Genomic DNA, 18958 nt, shown 5'->3' with positions numbered 1-18958 from the left:
CACGACACAGGGTTATGACACGACACACACGACACAGGGTTATGACACGACACAGGGTTATGACACGACACAGGGTTATGACACGACACACACGACACAGGGTTATGACACGACACACGACACAGGGTTATGACACGACACAGGGTTATGACACGACACAGGGTTATGACACGACACACACGACACAGGGTTATGACACGACACAGGGTTATGACACGACACACACGACACAGGGTTATGACACGACACAGGGTTATGACATGACACAGGGTTATGACACGACACACACGACACAGGGTTATGACACGACACAGGGTTATGACACGACACAGGGTTATGACACGACACAGGGTTATGACACGACACACACGACACAGGGTTATGACACGACACAGGGTTATGACACGACACACGACACAGGGTTATGACACGACACAGGGTTATGACACGACACACGACACAGGGTTATGACACGACACACACGACACAGGGTTATGACACGACACAGGGTTATGACACGACACAGGGTTATGACACGACACAGGGTTATGACACGACACACACGACACAGGGTTATGACACGACACAGGGTTATGACACGACACACGACACAGGGTTATGACACGACACAGGGTTATGACACGACACACGACACAGGGTTATGACACGACACACGACACAGGGTTATGACACGACACACGACACAGGGTTATGACACGACACACGACACAGGGTTATGACACGACACACACACCACAGGGTTATGACACGACACACAACACAGGGTTATGACACATGACACAGGGTTATGACACGACACAGAGTTATGACACGACACAGGGTTATGACACGACACATGACACAGGGTTATGACACGACACAGGGTTATGACACGACACACAACACAGGGTTATGACACGACACAGGGTTATGACACGACACACACACCACAGGGTTATGACACGACACACGACACAGGGTTATGACACGACACACACACCACAGGGTTATGACACGACACACACACCACAGGGTTATGACACGACACACGACACAGGGTTATGACAAGACACAGGGTTATGACACGACACACACCACAGGGTTATGACACGACACACGAAACAGGGTTATGACACGACACAGGGTTATGACACAACACACGACACAGGGTTATGACACGACACAGGGTTATGACACGACACATGACACAGGGTTATGACACGACACAGGGTTATGACACGACACAGGGTTATGACACGACACAGGGTTATGACACAACACACGACACAGGGTTATGACACGACACAGGGTTATGACACGACACACGACACAGGGTTATGACACGACACACACGACACAGGGTTATGACACGACACAGGGTTATGACACGACACAGGGTTATGACACGACACAGGGTTATGACACGACACACACGACACAGGGTTATGACACGACACAGGGTTATGACACGACACACGACACAGGGTTATGACACGACACAGGGTTATGACACGACACACGACACAGGGTTATGACACGACACAGGGTTATGACACGACACACGACACAGGGTTATGACACGACACACACACCACAGGGTTATGACACGACACACAACACAGGGTTATGACACATGACACAGGGTTATGACACGACACAGAGTTATGACACGACACAGGGTTATGACACGACACATGACACAGGGTTATGACACGACACAGGGTTATGACACGACACACAACACAGGGTTATGACACGACACAGGGTTATGACACGACACACACACCACAGGGTTATGACACGACACACGACACAGGGTTATGACACGACACACACACCACAGGGTTATGACACGACACACACACCACAGGGTTATGACACGACACACGACACAGGGTTATGACAAGACACAGGGTTATGACACGACACACACCACAGGGTTATGACACGACACACGAAACAGGGTTATGACACGACACAGGGTTATGACACAACACACGACACAGGGTTATGACACGACACAGGGTTATGACACGACACATGACACAGGGTTATGACACGACACAGGGTTATGACACGACACAGGGTTATGACACGACACAGGGTTATGACACAACACACGACACAGGGTTATGACACGACACAGGGTTATGACACGACACATGACACAGGGTTATGACACGACACAGGGTTATGACACAACACACCACACAGGGTTATGACACGACACACACGACACAGGGTTATGACACGACACAGGGTTATGACACGACACACAACACAGGGTTATGACACGACACAGGGTTATGACACGACACAGAGTTATGACACTTAAAGGGATAGTTCACCCAAAAATGAAAATTAGCCCATGAGTTACTCTCCCGCAGTCAGCCTAGGTGTATATGATATTCTTCTTTCAGACGAATACAATCGGAGTTATATTAAAAAATATTGTATATTATGATGGTATAGTATACACTTTTATGATGGACAGATGCACTTTTATGAAGGACAGATGCACTTTTATGATGGACAGATGCACTTTTATGATGGACAGATGCACTTTTATGAAGGACAGATGCACTTTTATGATGGATAGATGCACTTTTATGATGGATAGATGCACTTTTATGATGGACAGATGCACAGATGCACTTTTATGATGGACAGATGCACTTTTATGAAGGACAGATGCACTTTTATGATGGATAGATGCACTTTTATGATGGATAGATGCACTTTTATGAAGGACAGATGCACTTTTATGATGGACAGATGCACTTTTATGATGGACAGATGCACTTTTATGAAGGACAGATGCACTTTTATGATGGATAGATGCACTTTTATGATGGATAGATGCACTTTTATGATGGACAGATGCACAGATGCACTTTTATGATGGACAGATGCACTTTTATGAAGGACAGATGCACTTTTATGATGGATAGATGCACTTTTATGATGGATAGATGCACTTTTATGAAGGACAGATGCACTTTTATGATGGATAGATGCACTTTTATGAAGGACAGATGCACTTTTATGATGGATAGATGCACTTTTATGAAGGACAGATGCACTTTTATGATGGATAGATGCACTTTTATGAAGGACAGATGCACTTTTATGATGGATAGATGCACTTTTATGATGGACAGATGCACTTTTATGATGGACAGATGCACTTTTATGATGGACAGATGCACTTTTATGAAGGACAGATGCACTTTTATGATGGACAGATGCACTTTTATGATGGACAGATGCACTTTTATGATGGACAGATGCACTTTTATGATGGATAGATGCACTTTTATGAAGGACAGATGCACTTTTATGATGGACAGATGCACTTTTATGATGGACAGATGCACTTTTATGATGGACAGATGCACTTTTATGATGGACAGATGCACTTTTATGATGGACAGATGCACTTTTATGATGGATAGATGCACTTTTATGAAGGACAGATGCACTTTTATGATGGACAGATGCACTTTTATGATGGACAGATGCACTTTTATGATGGATAGATGCACTTTTATGAAGGACAGATGCACTTTTATGATGGATAGATGCACTTTTATGATGGACAGATGCACTTTTATGATGGACAGATGAACTTTTATGAAGGATAGATGCACTTTTATGATGGATAGATGCACTTTTATGATGGATAGATGCACTTTTATGATGGATAGATGCACTTTTATGATGGACAGATGCACTTTTATGATGGACAGATGCACTTTTATGATGGATAGATGCACTTTTATGATGGATAGATGCACTTTTATGATGGATAGATGCACTTTTATGATGGACAGATGCACTTTTATGATGGATAGATGCACTTTTATGATGGATAGATGCACTTTTATGATGGATAGATGCACTTTTATGATGGACAGATGCACTTTTATGATGGACAGATGCACTTTTATGATGGACAGATGCACTTTTATGATGGATAGATGCACTTTTATGATGGATAGATGCACTTTTATGATGGATAGATGCACTTTTATGATGGACAGATGCACTTTTATGATGGACAGATGCACTTTTATGATGGATAGATGCACTTTTATGAAGGATAGATGCACTTTTATGAAGGATAGATGCACTTTTATGATGGATAGATGCACTTTTATGAAGGATAGATGCACTTTTATGATGGATAGATGCACTTTTATGAAGGATAGATGCACTTTTATGATGGATAGATGCACTTTTATGATGGATAGATGCACTTTCATGATGGATAGATGCACTTTTATGATGGATAGATGCACTTTTATGATGGATAGATGCACTTTTATGATGGATAGATGCACTTTTATGATGGATAGATGCACTCTTATGAAGGATAGATGCACCTTTATGATGGACAGATGCACTTTTATGATGGACAGATGCACTTTTATGATGGACAGATGCACTTTTATGATGGATAGATGCACTTTTATGAAGGATAGATGCACCTTTATGATGGACAGATGCACTTTTATGATGGATAGATGCACTTTTATGATGGATAGATGCACTTTTATGATGGATAGATGCACTTTTATGAAGGATAGATGCACTTTTATGATGGATAGATGCACTTTTATGATGGATAGATGCACTTTCATGATGGATAGATGCACTTTTATGATGGATAGATGCACTTTTATGAAGGATAGATGCACCTTTATGATGGATAGATGCACTTTTATGATGGATAGATGCACTTTTATGATGGATAGATGCACTTTTATGAAGGATAGATGCACTTTTATGATGGATAGATGCACTTTTATGAAGGATAGATGCACTTTTATGATGGATAGATGCACTTTTATGATGGATAGATGCACTTTCATGATGGATAGATGCACTTTTATGATGGATAGATGCACTTTTATGATGTACAGATGCACTTTTATGATGGACAGATGCACTTTTATGATGGATAGATGCACTTTTATGAAGGATAGATGCACTTTTATGAAGGATAGATGCACTTTTATGATGGATAGATGCACTTTTATGAAGGATAGATGCACTTTTATGATGGATAGATGCACTTTTATGAAGGATAGATGCACTTTTATGATGGATAGATGCACTTTTATGATGGATAGATGCACTTTTATGATGGATAGATGCACTTTTATGATGGATAGATGCACTCTTATGAAGGATAGATGCACCTTTATGATGGACAGATGCACTTTTATGATGGATAGATGCACTTTTATGAAGGATAGATGCACTTTTATGAAGGATAGATGCACATTTATGGTGGATAGATGCACTTTTAGGGACTTCAAAACAGAAACAGCCATTCACTGCCATCATAAAGCTTGGAAGATTCAGGAATTTTTTTTATATAACTCTGATTGTATTCGTCTGAAAGAAGAAAGACTCAAACACCTAGGATGATTTGAGAGTGAGTAAATCATGGGCTAATCTTCATTTTTGGGTGAACTATCCCCTTAATATTAGTGATTTGACTGCATCAGATGAGAACAAAACTGATAACAAAACTGAGAACATGAACTGATCTTAATAACGACACTATTGGCTTTTTACAGCTGAAATTGCATCATTGATTCTATTATTTCCTGTTTCTCACGGTGAATCTGGACTCTGTTTATTCTTCTGTGTTCAGGAACGGTCGCTGAGTGCCAGCAGTTTCGCTCTCAGCTGAAGAACCGCGATACGGCGCTGCGTGTTCTCCGAGCGCGACTGTACCAGTGCATCATGGGACAGCAGAGAGAGCAAACGCACAGCACTCGCAGACAACAGGCCAGTTCACCATCCAGCCAAACACAACTGATGACACATCAGATACATGAATATCTTCAGTCATGTTGGTTCTCCAGTAAATGTATCTTGATTGAAGGATGTTTTGATATTTGTGCTGGAAAACGAGACCCTGAGGAACAACATCATTGTTTGCAGTCCAGGTTTGATATTAACATTTATAATGACTTTTAATAACATGTGTTTGTGTGTCTCAGGTGGGCTCTCGATGTCAGTCGGACAGAATACGCACTTATAACTTCAGTCAAGATCGAGTGACGGACCACAGGATTGGTCATGTGACGCGTGACATCAAGGTAACGTCCTGAATCCTGTTGATATGTAAGGGATAATGAACATCCGGCTGGTTTTTATCTCAGAATAAACCCTGACGGGGGGATCAGGAACACGATTGACCAATCAGAATCAAGTATTCCTCAGAGCCGTGTGAAACCCTATAAAGCTACTGTATCATATCTGATATGAGCTCTAAATATTGAACATGATCTGATAAACCTGTCAATCTCCTCCAGTCCTTCTGTCTCTGATTGACAGTTTACACTCTTTTATAAAGTAAACGTCTTTCAGTTTAATTATACAAACGTCCTTCAGCTCGTGTCTTTATGATCTGAAATATGCACTGATTTTTATCATGTAAACATGAGAATAACTTTATTCTCCGAGCGCGACTGTACCAGTGCATCATTCAGGCCCGGATTGGCCATCTGGCAATTCTGGCACATGCCAGAAGGGCCGGTGTTATTTTCTATTGTTTTGGGCCGAGCTGACCACGTTGCTCTCCTTGATCATTTCAAATTCAATTCACCGCTACTTTTTCCCATGCTTTTTCCCTCTTCCTCGCTATGTTCCTCGCGCTCGCGCCCGCGCCGCTGCTACCGTCTTCTTCTTCTTCTTCTTCTTCTTCGATAGTAGCCTAAGCTACTGTCTGTATACTGCCACCTGCCTTACTGGAGGTCTAGCAACCCAAGTGCAAGCCGCCACTTCACAGACACAGATAGTTGCGTGTTCTGAGTTAACACAATCAGAGTGTAAAAATACGGGATATTTTACGGGAAAATACTTAAACGGGAAGACAGCGGGAAAAGAGCTAAAATACGTGAGAAACCCGGAAAAAACTAGATGGGCCGGCCCATATTTATAGGGGGGTTTCTCCCCCTAGCTACTGGCAAGTGATATGGCAGGACGTGCATGCGGAAGTGATAGGCAGAGGCCCTCCCCTCTGCCCAAAGTAATATGCTCCACGTCAAGAGTACGCAACCAAAAGCGGGGAAAGAGTAAAATAAATTTTGCTAGTATGTCAGTGGCCGATCATTGAAAGAGTAGTGGAGAAGAGCGCGCTGATGCAACGGCTGCTGATTTAATAAGGTAGGTCATGCTTCTTTTTATCATATATATTCTATTGTGGTTTGGTCATGGTGCTTTTTCTTTATTAAGCAGTTGTGTTGTGTGCGTCGTGCCGCCGTGCCATGCTCGTGTGTGTGCGTGTGTTTTTGGCTGCTGTGCCATACTCGTGTGTGCGTGTGTTTTTGGCCGTTGTTCCATGCTAGTGTGTGCTGTGAATGTGTATGGACTAAAGTCTATGCGCCTCAGTCTTATATCATGACGTATGCCTACAGTGTTAAAGTCATTGCTGCTTTGTATGGTGTGTCTCAGTGGGAAAAAATTTCAGATTCTGGGGACGTTTTTTTTAACGTCATCAATTAGTTGGGCCGGTGAAAACCACCAATGCCAGGGCCGAATTTTGGTCCCAGTCCGGCCCTGGCATCATTGTATTGCATTGCATTGTATGTTTTAAAACGAATGAGCTTTGATCATAAACTAAGCATCACTGTTTTCTCCAGAGCGCATATATATAAATAAATATAAACTAAAATAATAAACTTTTTTTTACAACAGAAATTAACCATCAGTGAATTTACATAAGCTGGACTATGACGCAGCAGAAACAAACTTTATTGCATTATTTTCCTGTTATCTCTGTAAAGCTGCTTTGAAACACTGTGTTGTAAAAAGCGCTATAGAAATAAAGGCGACTTGACTTTAAATATCATCTGACTAAGACATTATTGGCAGATATTGATATGCACTTTATGTCCGTATCTGCTATACTGTTATAAAGATCTCATTGATTTACAAGCATGAGAATTTCATATAAATATCAGCATCTGCAGCAAACAGTTTTCCTCCATATTCTCACTATATCAGACTATATGAGCCATAAAAGCCTGATGGATCGAATATGATTTTTTTTTCATATTTCATGTAAAGGTTCAATAAAATGTACCATTTAAAAAAATATATGTTTTTTTGACATTTTATATGCCAGGCTTTTCAGGGTTTAGTGGCTCTACAGCAATATTTCCCAAATCAGTTCCCGTCTCAGATGTGTTTGGTGTTTGCAGGCGTTCCTGCGGGGGGGCGAGGATCTGGAGGATCTGATCCGAATCCTTCAGGAGAAACACGACCTGCTCAAACTCAACAACATCAGCTGATCCACAGACACACTTCCTCATACTGTCTCTGTTGTTCACATATTTCCTGTCATTAAACTATATTCTATATATGTATAAGCAGCTTCATGTCTCGACTCATTAATACACAAATGCTGAAGGTCAAACATCAACATTCAATGTTAAAAATAAGACTAAGATTTATTTGCAAGAATGACAGATCACTGCAGGTCACATGACAATCAGCCTTCAGTCATAGTTTTAATGTTTACATGTTAATGCCTTATATTGAGCTGGCTGATATTATGGCACATATTTTGTTGAGTATGTATCACATTTATGTGAGTAAAAGTTGTATATACACACAATTTAAGTTTTCATTTTAAGTGTTCATCATGAAACGGTTGTAATATTGAGTGTTTCTGATGTGGGTGTGGAGCGACTATCAACTTGATACCGATATCAGACGCTCACAGAAACACTCCTGATGACACGCTATCATCAAAACACACTTATTCAGGGTGAATCATGTTGATACGGGACTGAAATGAAATTGCATTTTTTTTTTCTAGATCGGTTGTACAGCAGAAACAAACTTACTTGCATTATTTTCCTGTTATCTCAGTAAAGCTGAAACACTCTGTGTTGTAAAACGCGCTTTATAAATAAAGCTGACTTGACTAAAACACAGGAAAGGAACTGAAATTTTTATGTAAAAAGTTTTAATGTCATTTGAGGTGAATGTCGTGAGCAATGAAAGTCTCGATTCATCTTTAAGACATTAAGTGGTAAACTATGGCTTTAATTCTTCAAAACCAACAATTACAATTATCCTTAAACACTCACACAACAGTATGGAAGCTCGTTTCTGCCATGGAATAAAAAAATTCTTACAATTGTGAGTTTATATCTTGTGAGAAAAGTTACAATTGCAGAATTCTTTATTCCGTATTTCAAACTAGCTTTCATACACCAGACTTAATATCACTAAAACATATAGAAGCAAAACTGATTCCTGGACATATTCACAAAAAAAGTATTGAAAGGCATTTAAAATTTCGCCTGCCAACAATTTATAAAATACAAAAAATTCTAAAGCGAAGAAGCTCTAAAGACTCGTGTCTATAGTGGAGAATCTACTCGTCCTTCCCTCTCTGCCGGAGGATCCGGGATTTGCCGTTCTCGGTTTTCCTCTTCCTGAAAGTGGTTCCGGCGCTGGCTTCGGGCCCCAGAGACGTGATGGTGCGCTCCTTAAACCGGGGCCGGGGCTCCGGGGGGGCGACGGATGGAGCCGGAGCGAAACTGTCCACCTGTGGAAGCTGCAGATCCACCTTCTCACTGCACACACACACACACACACACACACACACACACGGGAAGTCGAGTCTCCTTCATTTATACAGCGCTTTTAACAAAATAGATGTTTCACAGCAGCTTTACAGTGATAATAGGAGATTACAGTACCAGATTGATCTGGCGTGATGATGTGGGATATTTTAATTCCAAAAGCCAAGGGAACTTTATCAGGATATATAGTATCCTGGATCCATGAAATAACTGGCCTTTAAAAATAAAAATCTGCTGCCTTTATAGGAATTTAACATTTATTTACGATACATTATTCATTCACAAAGAAAATTGGTGTCCTTAAAGGTTGGATTTTTCCTCATTTTTTTTTAATAAGGCATTAAAATCAATTTCCAAAAGATGATTTTTTATTCCTCTTTTTAGTCAACTTTAGCATGGGTGTGTTCACTTATACTAAGTACTGTATACATTCAAATGCGCATACCTATAAACTAAACATGTAATACGAATGTGCACGCCGTCAGCGTTTTCACAGATTCACATTTTTGAAGTTTACACAGAGATAATGTTTTGTAACACTGTTGTGTGCAAATTATCGTCCAGAACACATTAAAAGTTTCTGTTTTCTGTTAGAACGGTGTGTGTTAGCGGCCACTAAGTTAATAACTAACTTAGCAACAAACCTTAACACTACAATTTATATTGTTAAAAGCGCTATATAAATGAAGGTGACTTGACATCTATGACGCTTCGGCTGGTTTTGCTGAAATTACAAAAAGTAACACATCCTAAAAGTCAAGCGTTTATGAAACAGAAACAGCATCAGATATTTTCTTCTGACGTACATTCGGGTGTAACGGGACTTGGTTGTGTGCATCAGTTGCTGATTTGATGTTGAGATGTGGGCGTGGCACTCAGAAGTGTATGCAGATGAGCGTGAGCTTGTAGGGGCGGAGCTTAAACGCACTAAATGATTGGAGAATCCTGCATACGTCACCAGAAGATCCAGTTACGACAGTCTGATTAAACATTACAAGGTCAAAACATTTTTAAAAATATGAAAATATATGCGCAAATAACTTGTTCATAATAAAATTAATAAAGCATTTAGAAAATAGATTCTAAATGCATGTTATAGATTTAGAAAATAGTGGATTTAAATAGTGGATTCACAAAAGTGGATATTAATATTTAGGCATGACCCAAGGAATCTAGTCTCGTGATTTTAGGCCAAACTGTTCAGAAGTTATAAGCAAAAATAGCAATTTCTCCTGACCACTAGGTGGCACTGCACTAAAACGGAGCAGGATTCCTCAGGTTATGGTTGTCATAACACACACCAAGTTTGATCAGAATACACTGAAGTGTTGTGGAGATATAGCATCATATTAACATGCTCTTTGTTTAATTCGTTCACACGTTATTTCGAGAACGGTTTGATGAATCGACTTGAATTCCATGTTTTTTTGTTAGCAAAAAGTTTGAAAAAGTCGTTTTTGTGGAAAATTCAAAATGGCGAAAATTTTTTAAATGACAGAAAATGACATCATAGGGTGCAATCGAATCATCTTGAGCCAATCAGAGGAAAAATGTTTCGTTTCCAGCCCTTACGATTCAAAAGTTATTAGCATAAACGTGAGTGGAACTTTGGACAGTTGGTGGCGCTAGAGCGATGGAGTTACAGAGTCCAGGATTGCTGTGGTTCATGTTCAGACTGTCCTCTATCTGTGCGCCAAATCTCACAACTTTTCCCCATACGCTTCTGTGCCGATATAGACTTCCAGAGAAGAAGAAGAAGAAGAAGACAGACATAACAGACGCTTACGCTCCTTCACCCCGAACATAAAAATTTAACTAAAATTAACATTATAAATTGAAACTAAAAATATAAAAATAAAAGCTAATTGAAAATATTAATAAAGCTAAAATAGAAACTTTAATAATTTGGTTTTGAAGTGTAATTCAGCTCACAAACACAGTGTTATTTCGACCCGCATCTGATGAGTTTACAGCAAATATCTCATCACACATTCGTCTTACTATGGATCTTGCACCGGCGTGATCCGCTCCCAGGATCCGTATGGATTGATCTTTCTGGCTCTCTTCACAGGGATCCGGATCTCCGTCACTGCGGCAGGAGCGCTCGTTCCCTCCTTCTCCTCAGCGTTCCCTCCATCATCGGAGTTCTTCTCTCCTCCGTCGTCTGATGACGTTTGGATCGGCTCGTCTTTTCTTTTCTGTGTGGAGAACAAACACATTGAGGTGTTGATCAGGAGTGTGTTTCCCGTACAGGAGTGTGTTCAATTGCGGCTACACTACTTCACTACTTTGAGAGTGAATTAACGCGAGATGTTTTGCTATAAATTAGACATGGCATCCGAGGAATAATTCTAATTTTTCTCAGTTATTTTGCTTTATTTCCAGATTCACTCATAGACTCGTTCTCACACACTCGAGCTCGTTCACACATGCGCACTCCTCAAAAACTACACTTTAAATCTCCTGACAAACTAAAAGACGTAAATGACTTTTTTATGCGTTCTAAATAAAAGATATGATTGTATGAATGTCAGCTTGATTATTTTCCTCAAGATCAGGATTTATTGAGTCACACGTCATGAAAACAAGAAACTCTTCTAATCACAGGCCGAGATCTGTCGCTCACACACACACAACTCTGCGATGCTGTGTGCGAATCTTCGTTAGAGCGATGGTTTCGGGAAACACGACTCGTTGAACTGATGATAACGACAGAACTTGCGACTATAGTTGCTAACGATGCTTTCGGGAAACACAGCTCTGAGTGTTTGTGTGTCCGCCGCGTCTCACCCTGAAACTGATCTTCACGCCGCTGGTGTCTGTGGTTTGCTCTGGTTCTGGTTCTGGTTCTGGTGTGTCTTTGGGAGGGTCAGACGAGTCTTCTTCTGCAGACGGAGGCTCGGGAGGAACGGGAGAAGAGTTTTCAGCCGTTATCATCACGTCACGAGGAGATTCAACACCAGGAGGAGAAATCTCTTCCGAACTAAAGCCATCCGGTTTCTCCCAGCTGGATTCTGGTCAGGATGAGAAATCAAACAGGATTTTAATCTTTTAAACAAGTTTTTCTGTACAGCCTGACGTTATAAATGTATATATTTTTTATGTTTGTACAATTATACTAAAAGATTTTACTTGATAAAGCAGTCTAAACTCTCAATCAAACGGCAGAAGGACTGGACAAGTGTTTAGGCTTTACAGCAGATCTAGAATAAAGTTATTGTCCAGATAAAGTTAGTTTTGATTGATTCACTTCCGTTGTAAAGATCATTAGTTATTAACTTAGCGGCCGCTAACACACACCGTTCAACAGAAAACAGAAACTTTTAATGTGTTCTGGACGTTTATTCGCACACAACAGTGTTTGAGCTCGAGAACACACACTTTGAAACACGTTCCAAGGTGCAAGTTTTGACAAATGTAGAAAAACGTGATCATATCTGTGTAAACTTCAAAAATGTGAATCTGTGAAACGCTGACGGCGCACATGCGTATCACGTGTTCAGTCTAAAGATATGTGAGTTAGAATATATATATGTGCGCAGGCATGTAGTCTTTCTTTAGAAAGTGCCAAATTACTTGTCCGGCTGCATAATACAGAATTTCTATTCGTTTCCGCGTATCCACTGGAATCATTTTGATAAGGTTATATCAGTACAGAGGGAAAGGGAAGAGAAGGTGTGTTTAGAGATGTTTGTGAATATGCCTCTTACTGCCGGTCTCAGTGTTGTAGTAGTACATATATCCATCAGGACTCACAGCCTCCATCCACGCAGCGGCTGACGGATCCTGCGCATGGAAACGTGACGTTAGATCTGTAACACACATCCTCAGACTCACACACACTCAGACGGAGGAGTGTAGTTCACCTGCATGTGTCCCGCGGCTGATGATGACGAGCTCTCGTCCAGGAACCCGTCCGGTCTCTCCCACTGCGACTCTGAGATCAAGCACACAGTGACACTGAGAACACGGACACGCGTGTGCATGTGAGGCTAATGTGTGGTGTCTCACCTCCTGTGGTGGTGTTGTAATAATACACCTGACCGTCGCCTGTGGTTCCCCCCACCCAAACATCGGGCCGGCTGCGGCTGCTGGTTCCTGACGGCACGTTTGCGGGACGTTTTTTGGGTTTTTTCTGCGTTTTTGCAGGAGGTTCTGGTGGAGGCAAACTCACGCCTGCACAGAGACACGAGAACATCAGCTGATCACATACGAGACTGTAAACATGATGAAAATCAGTGTTGGGGCTAGTTACACATTACAAGTGACACGCATTATGTAATCAGATTACTTTTTGATGTAACGAGTTAAGTAAAAAATTACAAGTAACATCCATTGCTTAATTCGATTACTTTGATGTAACAAGTAAAGCATTACAAGTAACGTGCATTATGTAATCAGATTACTTTTAGATGTAACGAGTTAAGTAAAAAATTACAAGTAACATGCATTGCTTAATCAGATTACTTTGATGGAACAAAGTAAAGCATTACAAGTAACGTGCATTATGTAATCAGATTACTTTTAGATGTAACGAGTTAAGTAAAAAATTACAAGTAACATGCATTGCTTAATCAGATTACTTTGATGGAACAAAGTAAAGCATTACAAGTAACGTGCATTATGTAATCAGATTACTTTTAGATGTAACGAGTTAAGTAAAAAATTACAAGTAACATGCATTGCTTAATTAGATTACTTTGATGGAACAAAGTAAAGCATTACAAGTAATGTGCATTATGTAATCAGATTACTTTGATGTAACAAGTAAAGCATTACAAGTAATGTGCATTATGTAATCAGATTACTTTTTGATGTAACGAGTTACGTAACAAATTACAAGTAACATGCATTGCTTAATTAGATTACTTTGATGTAACAAGTATAGCATTACAAGTAACGTGCATTACGTTACCAGATTACTATTCTGATTTAACGAGTTAAGTAACAAGCTACAAGTAACATGCAACATGTAATCAGATTAATTTTTTTATGTTAAGAATAAAGTAATACATTACAACATGCATTAGATGATCAGATTACATTGATGTAACAAATATCGTGCATTACATAATCAGACTACTTGTTTGATGTAATGAGTTAAGTAACGCGTATTACGAAATAAGATTACTTTTTGATGTAACGAATAAAGTAACGCATTACTTTTTATGTAATTTTAGTTATGCACATTACTTTTCAGTTTAATCAATTTGCTTAAACGTTTTTAAAACACTGAATTAAAATTCTCTCTCTTCATAACAGTCACTCATGCATGCGCAGGAACAGACAAAAAGTACATAAGTAACAAAACATATTACTTTTAATAAAAAGAGTTGTATAATAGGTAATGTTAGGAGATCTTTTATATGGCATACATCGCTCTAGGGCGCAGGAAATATTCTATGTGCTCAGAATATAATATTTTAAATGTGTTTTTAAAAGAAAACTATATAAGCTATGAATGCATTACTGCGTTAAACACTTTAAAAAAACACCTTCAAGGACTAAAAGAGAGCGAGTCTCTGCCAGGAGAGAAAAAGTAACGCAAAAGTAACATTACATGAAAACTCAACGCAAATAGTTACTTTTTTAGAGAGTAACACAATATTGTAACACATTACTTGTAAAAGACACTGTTAACGAGACCTGATGACTGAGCCGTGAGTCTCTTCAGATCCTCCTCATACGCCTTCAGAGCCGCTTCTTCCATCGCTGCGAACTCCTTCGACATCTTCTGCTCCTGTTTGGCCTTCGCAACGCTCTTCTTCTTAATCTGTCAGAGCGTCAGAGAGCGTCTCACACACTCTTATCATCACACACATGCATCTCTGACAGCAGCGCCAACATTCTGTTTACCAGCTCATTCTACAGCGCTTTCTACAGTACAGATGATTTCACAGTCATAAACAGGAAAATAACAGAATCAATGATGCAAACTTCACCAGATATGAGACAACTTCAGAAGACAATAGTGTCATTGTTCAGATCAATTCAGTTCAGTGTTTTGTTCTCATCCAATAAAGTGTGAATCCTCATTGTTTTACTGGGATATACAGCACTATAAGAGAAGAAAAGCCCAGCGCAACTTCCCTTTCATAACAACTTTAAACGTAATGTATAATGTGTTCAGGATGCTTTACTCAGAATACTGTCCTTTATTCACCATACAATGTGAAGCGCATTGTGTCACATGATCTCATCATATTCCGTTTTTATCCCAGAAATAAAGTTATTCTGCCTATTAAATCAAATTCTGTGTTAAAACATCTCAACTTTTATAAGGCTGTTTAAAGTCGGCATTGAGATCATCTTTTTTCCCCATATTGTGACGTGCATCCGAGTGAAACGTATATTGACGAGGCACATGAACTATAAACGAATAATGATGTGCATAAAAAGATTATTTAGAATAAATATTGCAATATCCCAAAAATAAGAATTGTACATTTTGATTTCATGGGGACTTTAAATATAGTCAAGAAAAATATGTATTGTTGAAGTATTATTTCAACTTTCTATATCATAAATATCACCTACTCTGTCAAAATTTGTAGTTATGCATTCATAATTATAATTATGCATGATTCGTATCACCTTTTGCCACTGAGTGCACACTGAGTACACACTGAGTGCACACTGAGTACATACTGAGTACATACTGAGTGCACACTTGAGAACACACTGAGTGCACACTGAGAGCACACTGAGTGCACACTGAGTGCACACTGAGAGCACACTGAGTGCACACTGAGTGCACACTGAGTACATACTGAGTGCACACTGAGAGCACACTGAGTGCACACTGAGTGCACACTGAGTACATACTGAGAGCACACTGAGAGCACACTGAGTGCACACTGAGTACATACTGAGTGCACACTGAGAGCACACTGAGTGCACACTGAGTGCACACTGAGTACATACTGAGAGCACACTGAGAGCACACTGAGTGCATACTGAGTGCACACTGAGTACACACTGAGAGCACACTGAGTGCACACTGAGTACACACTGAGTGCACACTGAGAGCACACTGAGTGCACACTGAGAGCACACTGAGAGCACACTGGAGTACACACTGAGTGCAAACTGAGAACACACTGAGAGCACACTGAGTACACACTGAGAGCACACTGAGTGCATACTGAGTGCACACTGAGTACACACTGAGAGCACACTGAGTGCACACTGAGTGCACACTGAGTGCACACTGAGAGCACACTGAGAGCACACTGAGTGCACACTGAGAGCACACTGAGAGCACACTGAGTACACACTGAGAGCACACTGAGTACACACTGAGTACACACTGAGTACAAACTGAGTACACACCGAGTACACACTGAGAACACACTGAGAGCACACTGAGTGCACACTGAGTGCACACTGAGAACACACTGAGTGCACACTGAGTGTACACTGAGAACACACTGAGTACACACTGAGTACACACTGAGTACAAACTGAGTACACACCGAGTACACACCGAGTACACACCGAGTACACACCGAGAGCACACTGAGTGCACACTGAGTGCACACTGAGTGCACACTGAGAACACACTGAGTACACACTGAGTACACACTGAGTACACACTGAGTGCACACTGAGAGCACACTGAGTGCACACTGAGAGCACACTGAGTGCACACTGAGTGCATACTGAGTGCATACCGAGTGCACACTGAGTGCACACTGAGAACACACTGAGTGCACACTGAGAACACACTGAGAACACACTGAGTACACACTGAGTGCACACTGAGTGCACACTGAGTACACACTGAGAACACACTGAGTGCACACTGAGTGCATACTGAGTGCATACCGAGTGCACACTGAGTGCATACTGAGTGCATACCGAGTACACACTGAGAACACACTGAGTGCACACTGAGTGCACACTGAGAACACACTGAGTACACACTGAGAACACACTGAGTACACACTGAGTGCACACTGAGTACACACTGAGAACACACTGAGTGCACACTGAGTGCAAACTGAGTGCATACCGAGTGCACACTGAGTGCATACTGAGTGCATACCAAGTGCACACTGAGCCTGTCAAAAGACCTACAGTCTTGGCCACTTGAGATAGAGAGAGAGTCCCATGCAAAACTGTCCCATGTCTTAAAAATGCCAAAATGCAGTGCCCTCAACGCACACTAAACCCACAGGTTTGCTAATACCGCTTTGAAGCAGTATTCGAGGATAAGCATATCCCATCATGCATTAGGATCAGGAAACCACATGCCCTGAAATCGCTAGATGTTGAGGAACACATTCCACAGTAAATGAAATTAATTACATTAATTAGATATTTCATATAATTTGGTAGTAAAATTAAGTGTTCCACATTTTACTGGTGCACAGATGAGTAGACTGTTTTTTTTCAACTGCTTTTTATCACTTAATTAGAAGCACCACAATTTTAAATTGTGTCTTCTGTTACATAATTTAGATGTTTACTTTGACATGGAAAGTATTGAAAATCAAAATAAAGCTCTGTAAAACCTTGCATTTTTTGCGACACTATTACTGTGTCCCATTGGGTAATCAAAAGTTTTACACACTTGCAGTCGTCATACCTACTTGAACACTTATGCCAAATACAGGGAATACATCATGCAAGTAGACAAGTGGTCAAGTGCAAAGAGCACAAGTGTGGGTATTTGGACAGACCCAATGATCACATACTGAGTGCAGGACGAGTATGACGCACAGTATAGTAAAAAAGGAGAGTCAGTGCACATAATCTCAGGTAGTATGCAGTACTCTGGTGTTGTCTTTCTGATTCTGATTATTGTTTCTTACCTCAGCGATTTTGGCCGCGACATTCTCTTTGTGATTCTTTCCTCTCTCGTGAAACTCGACGCTCTGCGTTAAAAACACACAGAAACCCATTCAGATCGAGTGTGGAAGAGAAGGATTAGGGTTATAGTTAGGATTTACTCACGGGCTTGTTATCTGCGATCCAGCACTTACAGTACTGACAGAACTTCTTCGGCTGGGATTTCCAGTAATCAGCCCTGCATTACACACACACACACACACACACACACAAACACACACACACACACACACAGAGAGATACTTCACTGCATTAGCGCTTCGTTTACAGTTCGAGATCAAGAGGCGCGAGTTCGTGGAATGTCTAATCAAAATCCACGTGATTACTTACATTATGAAGGACGGAAATATCAAATTTCTTCCCTTAAATGTACATAAATGTTTTACTCATTCTACATGCTCACTGGTGAGTACTCACTGCTGTCACTTCAAAATGACGTCACTGATCGCGCGACAAACCGTGATGAAGGATTGGAAATGTACAATTAA

General features: G+C 40.6%; 2 protein-coding genes and 1 long non-coding RNA gene across 3 annotated transcripts in view; 1 reads left to right on the top strand and 2 right to left on the bottom strand.

Moving 5' to 3' along the window:
• mtrf1 (mitochondrial translational release factor 1) overlaps positions 1-8956 on the top strand; it is a 21451-nt gene extending 12495 nt beyond the window's left edge. The window contains exons 7-9 of the mRNA XM_077247494.1: positions 5666-5802; positions 6018-6116; positions 8223-8956. Coding sequence (XP_077103609.1) covers positions 5666-5802; positions 6018-6116; positions 8223-8312 — 326 coding nt within the window. The 3' untranslated portion in view covers positions 8313-8956. The remainder of the gene's footprint in view (positions 1-5665; positions 5803-6017; positions 6117-8222) is intronic.
• A 19-nt stretch (positions 8957-8975) lies between these two features.
• On the bottom strand, positions 8976-18916 carry wbp4 (WW domain binding protein 4). The gene is made up of 10 exons (XM_077247479.1): positions 18801-18916; positions 18576-18648; positions 18434-18496; positions 15264-15390; positions 13629-13793; positions 13484-13554; positions 13328-13403; positions 12408-12631; positions 11619-11815; positions 8976-9608 (listed from the first exon to the last, which is right to left on the bottom strand). Coding segments are annotated over exons 1-10 (1200 nt in total). The 5' UTR covers positions 18803-18916; the 3' UTR covers positions 8976-9406.
• LOC143756789 (uncharacterized) lies at positions 9968-11596 on the bottom strand. Its single transcript, XR_013210325.1, has 2 exons — positions 11404-11596; positions 9968-11303 (listed from the first exon to the last, which is right to left on the bottom strand). It is a non-coding gene; the product is annotated as an uncharacterized LOC143756789 (long non-coding RNA).
• Positions 18917-18958: the final 42 nt, after the last annotated feature.

The sequence above is a fragment of the Siphateles boraxobius genome, unplaced genomic scaffold, assembly GCF_051911475.1.
Source record: "Siphateles boraxobius isolate OS27281-9 unplaced genomic scaffold, OSU_SipBor_1 109, whole genome shotgun sequence".
Classification (NCBI taxonomy): Eukaryota; Metazoa; Chordata; class Actinopteri; order Cypriniformes; family Leuciscidae; genus Siphateles; species Siphateles boraxobius.
Note: the sequence above shows the minus strand (reverse complement) of the source record. Positions and strands in the feature narration are given on the sequence as shown.